The sequence below is a fragment of the Phocoena sinus genome, chromosome 2 (assembly GCF_008692025.1).
Source record: "Phocoena sinus isolate mPhoSin1 chromosome 2, mPhoSin1.pri, whole genome shotgun sequence".
Classification (NCBI taxonomy): domain Eukaryota; kingdom Metazoa; phylum Chordata; class Mammalia; order Artiodactyla; family Phocoenidae; genus Phocoena; species Phocoena sinus.
Genome location: NC_045764.1, coordinates 135,389,529 through 135,402,540, shown reverse-complemented (window position 1 = coordinate 135,402,540; position 13,012 = coordinate 135,389,529). Strand labels below are relative to the sequence as shown.

The window sequence follows — 13,012 nt, the reverse complement described above, 5'->3', positions numbered from 1 at the left end:
TCCATGACTGTCTCCCTATGGTCTGTTCTCCACCTAGAAGCCAGGGGGAACCTTTTAAAAATGTAAATTAGAGTTTGTCATTACCCAGCTCAAATCCTCCATAGGCTTTTCATCACACTCAGAATGAAATCCAAATTCCTTCCCAGAGTCTGCAGGGCTCGACAGGATCTGCCTACATCTCCTATCTCATTTCCTACCACAGCTCCCTTGCACACTCCCCTCCAGCCACACTGGCTTTCTTGCTGTTCCTTGGGCACAACAAGTTCATTCCCACCTTAAAACCTTCATTCTTCCTACTTTTTCTAGATGACATACTCTTCCCCAAATGTTTGCAAGATTTCTCCTTCCCTTCATTCTATATGGAAATGCCATTCCTACAGAGAGGACTTCCCTAACCACATGGTCTAAAGGAACAAACCACTTACTTTGCTTCCTTCACTATTCATCACCCTCCCTGCTTTATGTTCTTTTAAATTGATACTAGTAGAAATATTAATACAAATTGACATAGACATTATTTTTAAAATAAATAAAGCAATACCTTTTAAAAATGTTTCGCTTTTTATTTGGAAAGAATTTCATATTTAGAGAAAAATTACAAGAACACCTATATTTCACTTACCCAGATTCACAATTGTTAACTTCTTCCCCATGTTTTAGATTGGTGTGATATTTCCCCGTGACTACATTCAGGTTATGTACTCAGATATCCCATCTGGAGGCACACGGTATTCATTTGTTCCTCTATGGCGATACTAATTTTGATCATCCATTCTGGGTACTGTCCTATGTTTTCCCTTTCTACTAAATGAACCAATCTATGAGGAGATACTTTAAGACCATGCAAATATCCTGCTCTTTATTAAAATTTCCCTCTACATTTAGCATTCATTGATGACCTTTGCCCCATCTAATCTTTACTAGGATGGTTACAAAGTGCTGACTTTCCAACATTAGTAGTCACTCCACATTTGCCCATTGACACTTGGCATTCTTCTGTAAACCTTTTATGTTTTTTCACAACACTTAACATCATCTGAAATTGCTGTAAATTAATTTACTTTTTTCTATGATGTACACAAGTATGTAAGCTCTGTGAAAGCAAGGAATTCAACTGTTATGTTCACCACAGTATCCCCAAGGTTTGGAACAGTACCCAGCACATAGCAACTACTCAAGAATGAATAGAAAAAGGAAGAAAACTGTTAACAAGGCCCTTGCACTAGACGGGAGAATAAGACTACCCAATACATTTGATCCAATAAACATTTACCAGGAACCTACCATTTAGGGCGCTGTGCTAGAGAGCAGGTGGTGCAGAGATGAATGAAACAAGGCCATTGTCTCTAAGAAATTTACTTTCTAGAGAAGGAGAGGCTATAGGAAAATAATCCTACAAGGTATGATGCAAGGGCTAAAAGTGAAGTATATACCAAATAGTACGGGCCCTTCAGGGACACAAAGTGGACCAAGAATGTTTGTTTCTAGGATGGAAAGGTGGTGAAAAAGGGCAAGGGAGGGTACAGTTCCAAGTGAAGACATTGAGAAAGGCATGGCGGAGGGGAGCTTAGGAGATACTGGTAAGTGTAGTAGGATGAGGGTTGAGTGGCCACAACTGACCTGAAGAATCATCAAGCCCAGCCCTCATTCTGTAGATAAGAATGAATGATCCTGCTTATTCCAACCTCATTCCCCTGACCCCTGCTCTTTCCCTTTCTCCCCTTTCCCTTTCTCCTCTACTATCTCATGTAACCCCACCTTTTCCCTTCTTCCTATTCCTTCCCTTCCTTTCTCTGCACTCTTTTCTTCTCTCAGGATTATATCTTTCTCCCTCTCCCTTTGTCAAGAGTAGAAATGAGATGGGATCAAGGCTACAGATGGAAGAGTTACCTTTAAGGAGGTTTTAATAAGCACAGCTCTTTCTTCAACCCAAAAGGGGAAAAAGTACAAGGATTAATGTAAAGCCATAAGAAGTTGGAGCTAGAGTAGCTATAAATGAAAGAGTAGAACTTTTGAAACACATTTGAAAGAGCAGAACTTAGAAAAACAAAAGCATATATTAAAAGAGAATCGAGGGCTTCCCTGGTGGCGCAGTGGTTGAGAGTCCGCCTGCCAATGCAGGGGACACGTGTTCGAGCCCTGGTCTGGGAGGATCCCACGTGCTGCGGAGCAACTAAGCCCGTGCACCACAGCTGCTGAGCCTGTACTCTAGAGCCCGCGAGCCACAACTACTGAGGCCCGCGCACCTAGAGCCCACGCTCTAAAACAAAGAGAAGCCACCGCAATGAGAAGCCCATGCACCGCAACTAGAGAAAGCCTGCGCGCAGCAACGAAGACCCAACGTGGCCAAAAATAAAATAAATATATATTTAAAAGAAAGAGAGAATTGAGGGGATAAAATTGGGATTAAGGGTTTGGGAAGAAGGGCTGGAATAGGTGCTATTTAGAAGCTAAAATCAGTATGAAATTAAAAGAATTACTGGGGAACTGGCCAAAGTCCAGTTCAAGCTTCACAGCACAGTCTGCTAACAGGTTATAATTGCACATATCACATCATCATCCAGCAGGATTTCAAGACCAGGGAAAAAAAATCAGAGACCCCTGAAAGCAGGAGGAATCCAGAATGGGGATTACCACAGATCAAAGAGACACGGAAGTCTTGGATGGTGATAAGACAGTATTTACATGGGTTAACCATATAGGTCAGGCAAAATATAGGGCCCGGGGAATAGCCAGTCACGAGAAATAGGACTGACTAAATGGAAGTCCCAGTACAGGTGGGAGAATGAATACATGACTGAAGTAGCTCCATTAACTGATGCACTAACTATCTCACAATATCTGCTTCCTGTGCCATTATCCAAACCAGCCAGGATAGTTAGGGGAAGAAAGAGAAAAGAAGTAGTAAGTTGTATAATGGATAAGACAACTATCGCTACATACTCCAAGGAGAACTCATTATTCCCCAACATATAGGTTCTTCCACAAACTGAGGTTTCTAAGGAGAAAAGAAAATCTAGAGAAGATGAAAGGCGATAAAAATTCATCTTAGAGGGCTTCCCTGGTGGCGCAGTGGTTGAGAGTCCGCCTGCCGAGGCAGGGGACATGGGGTCGTGCCCCGGTCCGGGAAGATCCCACATGCCGCGGAGCAGCTGGGCCCGTGAGCCATGGCCGCTGAGCCTGTGCGTCCGGAGCCCGTGTTCCGCAATGGGAGAGGCCACAACAGTGAGAGGCCCGTGTACGGCAAAAAAAAAAAAGCCATCTTAGACAACTTAGTTCCAGCTAATTAGTACCCTACTACTTCTGAACGACATCATATAAGTCCAGGTCTTCATCTCTTCTATTCCTTAAAGGAGATGACTCTATGTACAAAAGGGAAATAAGAGAGTCAATAACTTGAATTCTCCCTAGACCAGCAATGAGAACTGTTTAAAGACAATCCCCTTGGAATTTCTTCTTCTTAAAGACATCATAAACACTGTTCAAAATCAATAAAACTTGCCTAGAAGACTTCATAGTCCTAAGCTTAAATTTTAATTTGTCCCTCCCATCTCTAAACAGTGTCTATGATTCTCATTTGTACTTCACTTCTAAATCACTACAGGTTTGCTTTGATAGAACATGTCTTCAAAAGCTGCCATTAGGCCTGAATTACATGTTTACATATGAATTACATGGTTAAAAATATGGCTTTTACTTCACCAATGTTATTTGTTTTTTGTAGCAAAGGATGATCTTGGGAGATTTTTCCCACTTAAAAAGATGTTTTAATGATTCTGTAATAAAGCTAGTAGTATTAAGCCTACCCAGATGATGTTAGAACTTTGTTTGGAGTGGGGATAGGGAAAAGGCTGAGTCCAAAGGCAAAAATTGAGGGCATTTTATATAAATAAAATCTTATTCTATATAACATCAATAATAATAGTGATAATAGTGGTAAAAAGCAAAATTATTATGGATAAGAAACTTTAAATAAAGTATTAATTTAATAAAATAAAATATGTAAGTACAATAAAATGGTGAAATATGTTTGTCAAGAACACATGAGGAAGGTTCCTAGGAATGACAATTGAAATTATATCGCCTTTTGTCATTAGAGTTACAGGGTTTTTTCCCTAAGAAATTTAATATTTTAATACCTTTATATGTACCCAATACTGCCCCTAATTTTAATCCTTACTTTTAATCAGGATGCAACAGCTCATAAATGATTACTGAGCTCTTGAGTTATCAGTTTCTTTCTTGGATTAAAAAATGAGAGAACTGCTGACAGAACGCAATGCACCAAAACAGTCACTTGCCAGTAGATAGGATTATAGATTGGAAATCATCCTGGTTAATAAGCTTCACTATATTTAATTGTCCAACATGCAAATCAATTTAAAAATTTTGTAAAAGAATTCTAGGTTTTGTTTGTTTGTGTTTTTTTTTTTAACATCTTTATTGGAGTATAATTGCTTTACATTGTTGTTAGTTTCTGCTGTATAACAAAGTGAATCAGCTATACATATACTTATATCCCCATATCCCCCTCTCCCTTGCGTCTCCGTCCCACCCTCCCTATCCCACTCCTCTAGATGGTCTCAAAGCACCAAGCTGATCTCCCTGTGCTATGCTGCTGCTTCCCACTAGCCATCTATTTTACATTTGGTAGTGTATATATGTCAATGTCACTCTCTCACTTTGTGCCAGCTTACCCTTCCCCCTCCCCATGTCCTTAAGTCCTCAAGGTTTAATAAATATAAATTATCTTAAATATATTCACTGAAGAGTAAAAAAATTTGTTGAAAGTCACTTTATCTCCCTAACACTATATGGAACATGTACCATCTCTAGCATTTTCTCACCAACGTCCTTAAAGCTCAGAGCCAATATAGATGCAACGACTATCTGTTAAAGAAGAGCTGATTACAACATGGTATTCAAAAAAGGAGAGGTGTCCTGGAGACAGTCACGCTAATAAGAGCTAATATTTTCACAGCTCTTAATATGTGTCAAGTCCTATTCTAAGTGCACCTCTACCTGTCTTCCACTAGGATATCAACCTTCTGGAATAGATACCATATTACAGATGAGGAAAGCACAGAAAGGTTAAGTATCTTGCCCAAGGTCACCAGCTAGTGAATAGCTAGCAGAGTTAGGATTTGAACCCAGGCAATCTGACTCCAGAGTACAAGCTGTATGCTGTAGTGCTTCAAATTCTACAGTAGAACAGACATCAGCATGAACATCTGGAGTCATTAAGCAATGTTTCACAAAGGGTGGTCCTTCTTCTTCTGCATCAGAATGACCAGGGGTGCTAGTTTAACACTCAGATTCCCAGGCCCCACCTCAGGCAACCGATCAGAGTCTCACGGTAAAGCCAGGGATCTGCATTTTAAATTAGAAATGCAAGATTCTTAAGTCAAAGTTTGAGAGACAATGTATTAGAGACTAACAAACAATCCAGGAGTAGTGCATCCTACAAGTATAAAAATATTACTTCTCTGCTCTAATTCATTCTGAATTGAAATAATCCAGCTTCTCTTTTATTTAGGGTAGAGCTGGGGTAGTAGAATAATCCATTGTTATCGTGGTTGAAATAGTCTATCTAATTTGTATTTTATTTATATAAAACTAAAATCACAAAAAATTTAAATGATTATTCTGTTGATTGGAAGAAAAGCATCTGTAATACACTAACTTGCCAATGTTGTTAGTTTTACTTGGAGGAGGGCAGTGTAGTATGATAGAAATACTACTACACTAGGAGTAAGAAGATCAGATGCTACCACTAATCAGAATTATGACCTTTGGTTCTTGGGAGCAGGGGCATCATCCCCAGTTCAACAGAACCAAAAGTCATAATTCCGATTAGTGGTAGCATCTGATCTTCTTACTCCTGGTTCAGTATTTCATTGATATTAAAATATAAAGATATTATCAAATCTACACTTACCTCTGTGATTATTTTGGAAGGTTAAATTTTGCTCAGTGGCTGTTGAATAAAAAGGCTACTAAGTTTAATGAAGAGTTTAAATCATGTTTTACGTCAATTTGGTTTCTAAAAAAAATAGCATAAAAACTTTGAAGTCAGGTTTCAGGAAATCTGGCTAAGAACAATGAAAGCGTTACTGGAATAATGAAAGAGGTTTCTGGAATACTGGTGAGTCTTCAGAACAATCCTGGTATATGTATTTGGTGAGACAGGTTTAATATCAAAGACTTGAGAAAAATCTACATGCTCCATACACAGTGTATAAATAATTCTACAACAATAAGAAAATTAAATAATTTCCACAATTAAAATACTCTTATATAGAAAAAGAAATCACTTTAGCACCAACAAGCAAAAATGTTATGGAAATCCTTGAATAATTTTAAGTGTCTTTTCAAATAGATTTTCCCTATCAATCCTCTTTGCATTTTGCTTATTTTTAGGGAATAGCCTTAGTTAAGCACATTTATCTCTAGATTTTATATATATATATATATATATATATATATGTGTGTGTGTGTGTGTGTATATATTTCTATTTTTTAAATCAAAGGTGTAAATCCTTTCTTGTAGGAACAAACAGTTGAAATAATCTATGATAAAAATTCATTAATGTGCCAGAAGAGTGTCTTTTCTCATATGGTTTATGCTCCCACCTCCATCCATTCGGAAAATATAAGAAATGTATATACATAAAGACAATCAGCAAGTTGACCTAACACACTTGCTGCCATGTGTTTATTTTTTCAGCACTATGAGAAAAAAGTGACAATTTGACAGTATGATTACCTAAAGATGTTTGTCTTTTTGAATTTCATAGTATTCTAAAAAATTATTTCTGAGACTCAGTGTTTTAAAGAAATTATTCTTCTCAAACTACCCCCTTTATTCTTCTTCTTTCTTTTTTTTTTTTTTTGTGGTACACGGGCCTCTCACTGTTGTGGCCTCTCCCGCTGCGGAGCGCAGACTCAGCGGCCATGGCTCACGGGCCCAGCTGCTCTGCGGCATATGGGATCCTCCCAGACCGGGGCACGAACCTGCATCCCCTGCACCGGCAAGCGGACTCTCAACCACTGCGCCACCAGGGAAGCCCCCCTTTCTTCTCCATATCCCTTGAGAGCAGATGTTTTGTCTTATCCATCTCTCTAGCTCCAAAGCACCTTCTACAGTCCTTTACACAAAAAGGATGCTAAAAACACTGACCTAAAAATAAATGTACAATGGAACATTATTGAGCCATAAACAGGAATGAAGTAATGACATCTGCTACATGAATGAACCCTGAAAACATGTTAAGTTGAAGAAGCTAGACACAAAAACCACATATTGTATGATTCCATTTACATAAAATGTGCTGAATAGGTAAATCCATAGACATAGAAAGTAGACTAGCAGTTGACAGGAACTGTGGGAGGGGAGAATAGAGAATGATACTAATGAATATGCGATTTCTTTTTAGGGCAAAGAAAATTTTCTGGAATTTCCATAACTTTTTAAAAATATTAAAAATCACTGAACTGTACACTATAAAAGGGAAAATTTTATAATATCTCAATTAAAAAAAAAAGAATGAGTGAATGAATGCTCACACTATTTCTCTTTCATTTAAGAGTTAAAAAATACTGCTCACTGACTAACATGTAACCCGATTTAACTTTCTCTACCCTTTAGCATATACTTGGTTGCCCCTTCCCCTTGCTTAACTAATATGTCCTCAAAGAACGAACAATTTTTTTTTAATCTTTTTTTTTTTTTTTTTTTTGCGGTACGCGGGCCTCTCACTGTTGTGGCCTCTCCCATTGCGGAGCAATGGCTCCGGACGCGCAGGCTCAGCGGCCATGGCTCACGGGCGCAGCCGCTCCGCGGCATGTGGGATCTTCCCGGACCGGGGCACAAACCTGTGTCCCCTGCATCGGCAGGCAGACTCTCAACCACTGCGCCACCAGGGAAGCCCAGAACGAACAATTTTTATACTACAAAAGAAATCACAAAATCTTTTAGAAAAGTAAAAATGACTTTACATTATTCCACTGTGGCTGTCTGCACCATGTCTACATTCAAAAGTTTCAACTGAAAAATGATTATAAGGAACTATTCTCATTTTTCACCTTTTCTTCTTCCTTGTACCTTTTTACTAAATAACAGCATTAAACGTTGTTTGGTGTCAAAAGCAAATGATGGAATGAATTATCAAATTCAATTCAATGAACACATTGACTGTATTTAAGCACTGTATTTAAGCACAGTGCTATGTTGGGAAACAAGGTCTATTAAATAAATAGGAAAACCTATCTTAATAAACCACAAAACTATCCCATATATCACTTTCTCTGAAACTTTAAATAATCAGTCTGGAGAATACAGCGATGGTAAAGGCAGCTCTTGCCACAAACTGTTAAGTCACACAAATATTTATTAAGTGCTTACTCAATAAAATGGTATAAAACAAGGAAAAGAGCATCAGCTTTGCCCTCAAGTAGATATGGGCTTGAATTCCACACCTTCATTTGCTAAACTGTGTGCGCTGGGAAAATTAGTTAACCTTCATGAATCTTACCCTTTCTCGTATAAATGCCACACTATCTGCGTGGCATGGTATTATGAGGAATAAATGAGATAGCATAAAGTGCCTAGCAAGGCTTCAGTAAATGGAAACTATTGTTAAGATTATGATTATGTTCCGGGCACCAAAGATCTGGAGGGTGGGGTTAAGGATGAATAAGCCATTTTCAATTGGAGGTTCAGTAAGGACTCAGGAAAATGCAGCTGAATGTTGAAGAATAAGAAGTTTCAATTCAATTTGGTAATATTTTGTAGAGGAATTTTCTGTCTATGTTCATGAGAGATACTGGTTTATAATCTTCTTTTCCTGTAATGTCTTTGCCTGGTTTTGGTATCAGGGTTATGCTGGAAAGAACTCAGTCCTTCTGGCAGTGGCGGCCACTCTCCTCTTCCAGGCCTGCACCAGTGAAGAAGAATCTCTCCAGTCTCCTAATCTTTCTGTTTCTAGAGGTCTGTGGAGAAGGGACTGCAAGTGAGAGTGAACCACTTTTGTATCAGTAGCTACCAATGGCTCTATGCTTGGCCTTTAGCAATTCATTAAAGAAAAGTCTAGTCAAATACATCTTATCTGCTTGTATGGTGCCTGGTATCTCTTCTGTAACTGTGCTCTGGCACAGTGACAGGGTTCTTGTGTCTCATATCTCGGGAGGAGTCTGTCTTTCCGTGGACTTCAGGCTACTTAGTTGCTGTACATCATAAGTCCTCTGATGGGTTCAAGAAATGTTATGATTTTAGAGTTTATCTGACATTTTATTACACTTAGGAGAAGAGACACTCTCCACTTTCCTCCTCCTAGGTGGAAACAGAACGCCCACATTCAGCAACATTTTAAAGTGAATTTCTATTTTATTAATCAATAATAGCATGGATTTGTGAAAGACACATTTATTCAGATTACAGCTTTGGATTCATGGACTTTGGGCAGATTTATTACTCTGTACCCCATTCCTTCCCTATCAGAGATCTACACACATGGCTTTTAAATCACTGTCATACTTTATGAGAAAAAAAATCAATTTAAAAAACTTTTAACTGTGATTTTAAAATTACTAAAATCAATTGTAATTTTGAGCTATTATAATTTAGTTATATTTCAAATACAAAGGCAAAAATTTTCATTTGCACATATGGTTAGAAATGGCTTCTAAATATATATAAGCTTTGAATTTCCTAATTCTCACATATCTAAAGTCACAATCACTGTATGTTAAGGTATACAAGGTGCTACGATGGCTAGGAATTAAACTCAGGACATAATGTCAAAAGAAACCTATTGTGATTTCCCACAAAAATGTAACCTGCTTTTGATAAATTAGTGCAATTACATTAGTAATTACTTTTAGCACTTTGATATATATTTTCTGAGCAATATATTTCATCTACAAATAAGAAAACTAAAGAATGCTGTGGTTTTCAAACAACTTTGACAACTAATCTGTCCTAGCATTTAACCATACAACATATGTTCTAATTTTCCCCCATTGATTATAGTATAGCCTATTTGACTTTCTAATTATTCTTTATTATGCGGTTCTTAATTTTAAGAGAAAAACTAAAGAAGAAAAATATTTTTAAAAGTGAACTATTTTAATACATCACTTTATAGAATTTAATTGTTCCTGGGTTCATAACAAATAAATGGATTGAAAACTAGTCTCTCATTTGTACAGAAGAAAGTTAACTGCACAGTGAAAGGGAAAAAAATTTTAATGACTTACTAAATTACTTAAAAAGTTGCTTTCACTATAAAACTGTTAGACACATTAATCAGGACTTAGAATCAGATAAGTGGTATCATGTGCTCAAAAATATACCCAATGAATTAAATACCAAAAGAAACAGATATTATCTTTCAGAATTCAATTCAATTTCTCTCTTTTGTATTAAAATCTGAAAGTAATAATCAAGCGGAGAGGAAGGAGACAAGTACTTTACAGATCTCCCAGAAGCACAGTGCTAGAACCTATGTCCTACCATATCTTCAGTCAATTTTTAATGGATGATCACTAAACTACTGCTACTGCTAGTAAACGGCTTGATTTCTTTATATACATATATTAAACTACTATGCATTTCAAAGTGAAATACATAATACTTCTTCCTGAAATAGCCATAATTTGGGCTTCAAGTATTCTTAGAAGCATTTATCTTCCAGAAAAGATGTGGTTTTGATTCCCTCGTGATAAGGTGAATTTCCTTCATTATCTTCAAGCCCTTTGTATATGATGGGATTGAATTCCTTCAAGGTCACTCAAAGTTGTGAAAGCCCTAGAGGATTATTTTGGCACTCTGACTCTCTTATTCTTTGAAACATTTGGCAGTGTATCAGAGCTTCATCAGAGAAAAAAATTAAATCCACAAAATTTATAGGGGAAAAAGTCATAACTGACTATATTTGCCAAGAGAATTGTATTCATTCAAAAAATATTTAGTATGGAGATATGTATCAATTATAGAGTGAAACACTTGGCTCCTATTTTAAATGTTTTATCTATAGCCCACTGGGTATTTATTTGTCTTGGTTAAAACTGACATAGGCCTGCGGCTCTCCTAACTTCTGTATTGCATGTAAAATTAAATGAAAATAATTTTTACACATATTAAATCCAACTGTTCTAGATTCTTTCTAAATAAAACTTCCTCCTACTAGCTAACACATTGGTTTCTTTTATTTTTCTTATGATTTTTACTGACATTAAATGTTAACTGCACACTATTATTTAATGACGTTGTAAGTCAACAAAAATTTAAATATTGCCATCTTGTGGTCAGACATTCATATATGTGAAACTGAAAACAATGTCACTTTCCTAAAGAGAGGTATTTACCCTTAAAATCTTACCAAAGATATTTTCCTATCAGGTGAGGAAAATGATCATTTTATTATATACAACATTCTCCAAGGAGACAAAATTCATTTATAATTTTAAGAAATTATAATTTTTTTAAAAAACTAAATTAAATATACAGTCATTGACCATGAATAGTAACAGAATTCAGTAGAAGGACATCAAGTCGGTCCTGATATTATCTTAGAAATATTCATTTGCTCATATCTATATACTGTCATGATTAATTTTTAAACACAATGAGGTAAGTGTTACAGGTAATTTTCCATAGGATTCTAAGATATAATACTAACACTACTGTACCACTGTTAGGTTTTAAAAAGTGGTCAGGAGGGGCAAGTTCTGAAAAGTTGGAGCAAGAAAGGAACAGAAAACAAGCAGAAAAGTAAAAACCTAAACCTCATATAACATAATCTTAAGCACTTCCTCATTTAGGTCCTCCCCAAACTGCCAAACAGTTACATTTGTAATTATATTGGCATTCAATATATGAGATAAAAAAACACAATTACAAAAGTGAAGAAAAACATTCTACTGCTCAAAATACTCCTAATACTTCTACCTGGACTATAGACAGAAAGTTTTTAAACAGAAGACATCTTAATTTCTACTGCCAAATTTCAGAATTTAGGTTATATAAAATTTAAATGACAAAGAAGCAAGAAGGCAAACTAAGCACAAGGCCAACAGCTTTGCAGAAACACAAAGACAACATCAAATGCCGGGATGCTGACTCAGGATCATTTAGCCACAAAATTTTGGTAATCAAGCAGTACAGAAAAGTTCATTCATATGATAGCATCTAACATGAGTTCTTTGTTCTTTAAGTTGTACCTGTTGATCAAATCACCACACAACATAAATAGCCTTTACAAAGCTCCTTAACAACCATAACCATTGCCTTTATATTATAATTTAAAACAGACAACTGTGATACAGATACAGACTTATACATAGATAAAAAGACACTGACATTCAACTGTACAAGAACCAAAAGGTAAGATTAAAATAAAAATACTACCTAAGAGTTTTTAAAGTCCATTAGAAATAGTGTTTATTGGCAAAAAGAACTAACAAATATACACTCAAATACAATACCAGATTCTTTATCCCAAAGGGCTAAATCAAAGAAAACAAAAAAAAAACCCTAGAGAATAAAACTTATATAAAAGAATTCTCATTATATATGTGTTCAATTCACAACATATATCGAACTCTTATATTATTACAAGGAAACAAATCTTACCTTGTTGCTGTGAAAGTGAAATATCACATTTATTTCTTACACGTATTAAACGACTTTGAACTGGCTTGTGTTCAACTTGCTTAACATCTTGGTCTTGTTTTTGTTGGTACTGAAGAATTTAAGACATGAAGTCATAATATTATTTTTTAAGTTACTTTAAAAAGATCTGAGCAATTAAATTATTTAGGTGCTTATTATATAAAATTTGAATATCATGCATGCTTTCTAACTACCAAATGGGCAATGGAGTACAGATTACTAAAGAAAAGATATTGCAAATAAAATCTTTCAAAAGATTTGGGTAATATACACAGATTTCAGATATTCAAATCATTTCTATTTTTCCTAGAGAATTCAGAGCTACTTATAAACCAACTA

The 13,012-nt window shown here is 36.1% G+C and overlaps 1 protein-coding gene across 9 annotated transcripts in view; it reads right to left on the bottom strand.

The window, feature by feature from the left end:
* KIAA0586 (KIAA0586 ortholog) overlaps nucleotides 1-13,012 on the bottom strand; it is a 125,775-nt gene that overhangs the window by 17,596 nt on the left and 95,167 nt on the right. For 7 of the 9 annotated variants that reach the window (XM_032622263.1, XM_032622264.1, XM_032622265.1 and 4 more), the window contains one exon: nucleotides 12,635-12,743. In XM_032622263.1, coding sequence (XP_032478154.1) covers nucleotides 12,635-12,743 — 109 coding nt within the window. Of the gene's footprint in view, nucleotides 1-8,010; nucleotides 8,992-9,031; nucleotides 9,332-12,634; nucleotides 12,744-13,012 lie in introns of those variants that run through there. The other 2 variants (XM_032622268.1, XM_032622266.1) reach the window with 2 other exon arrangements.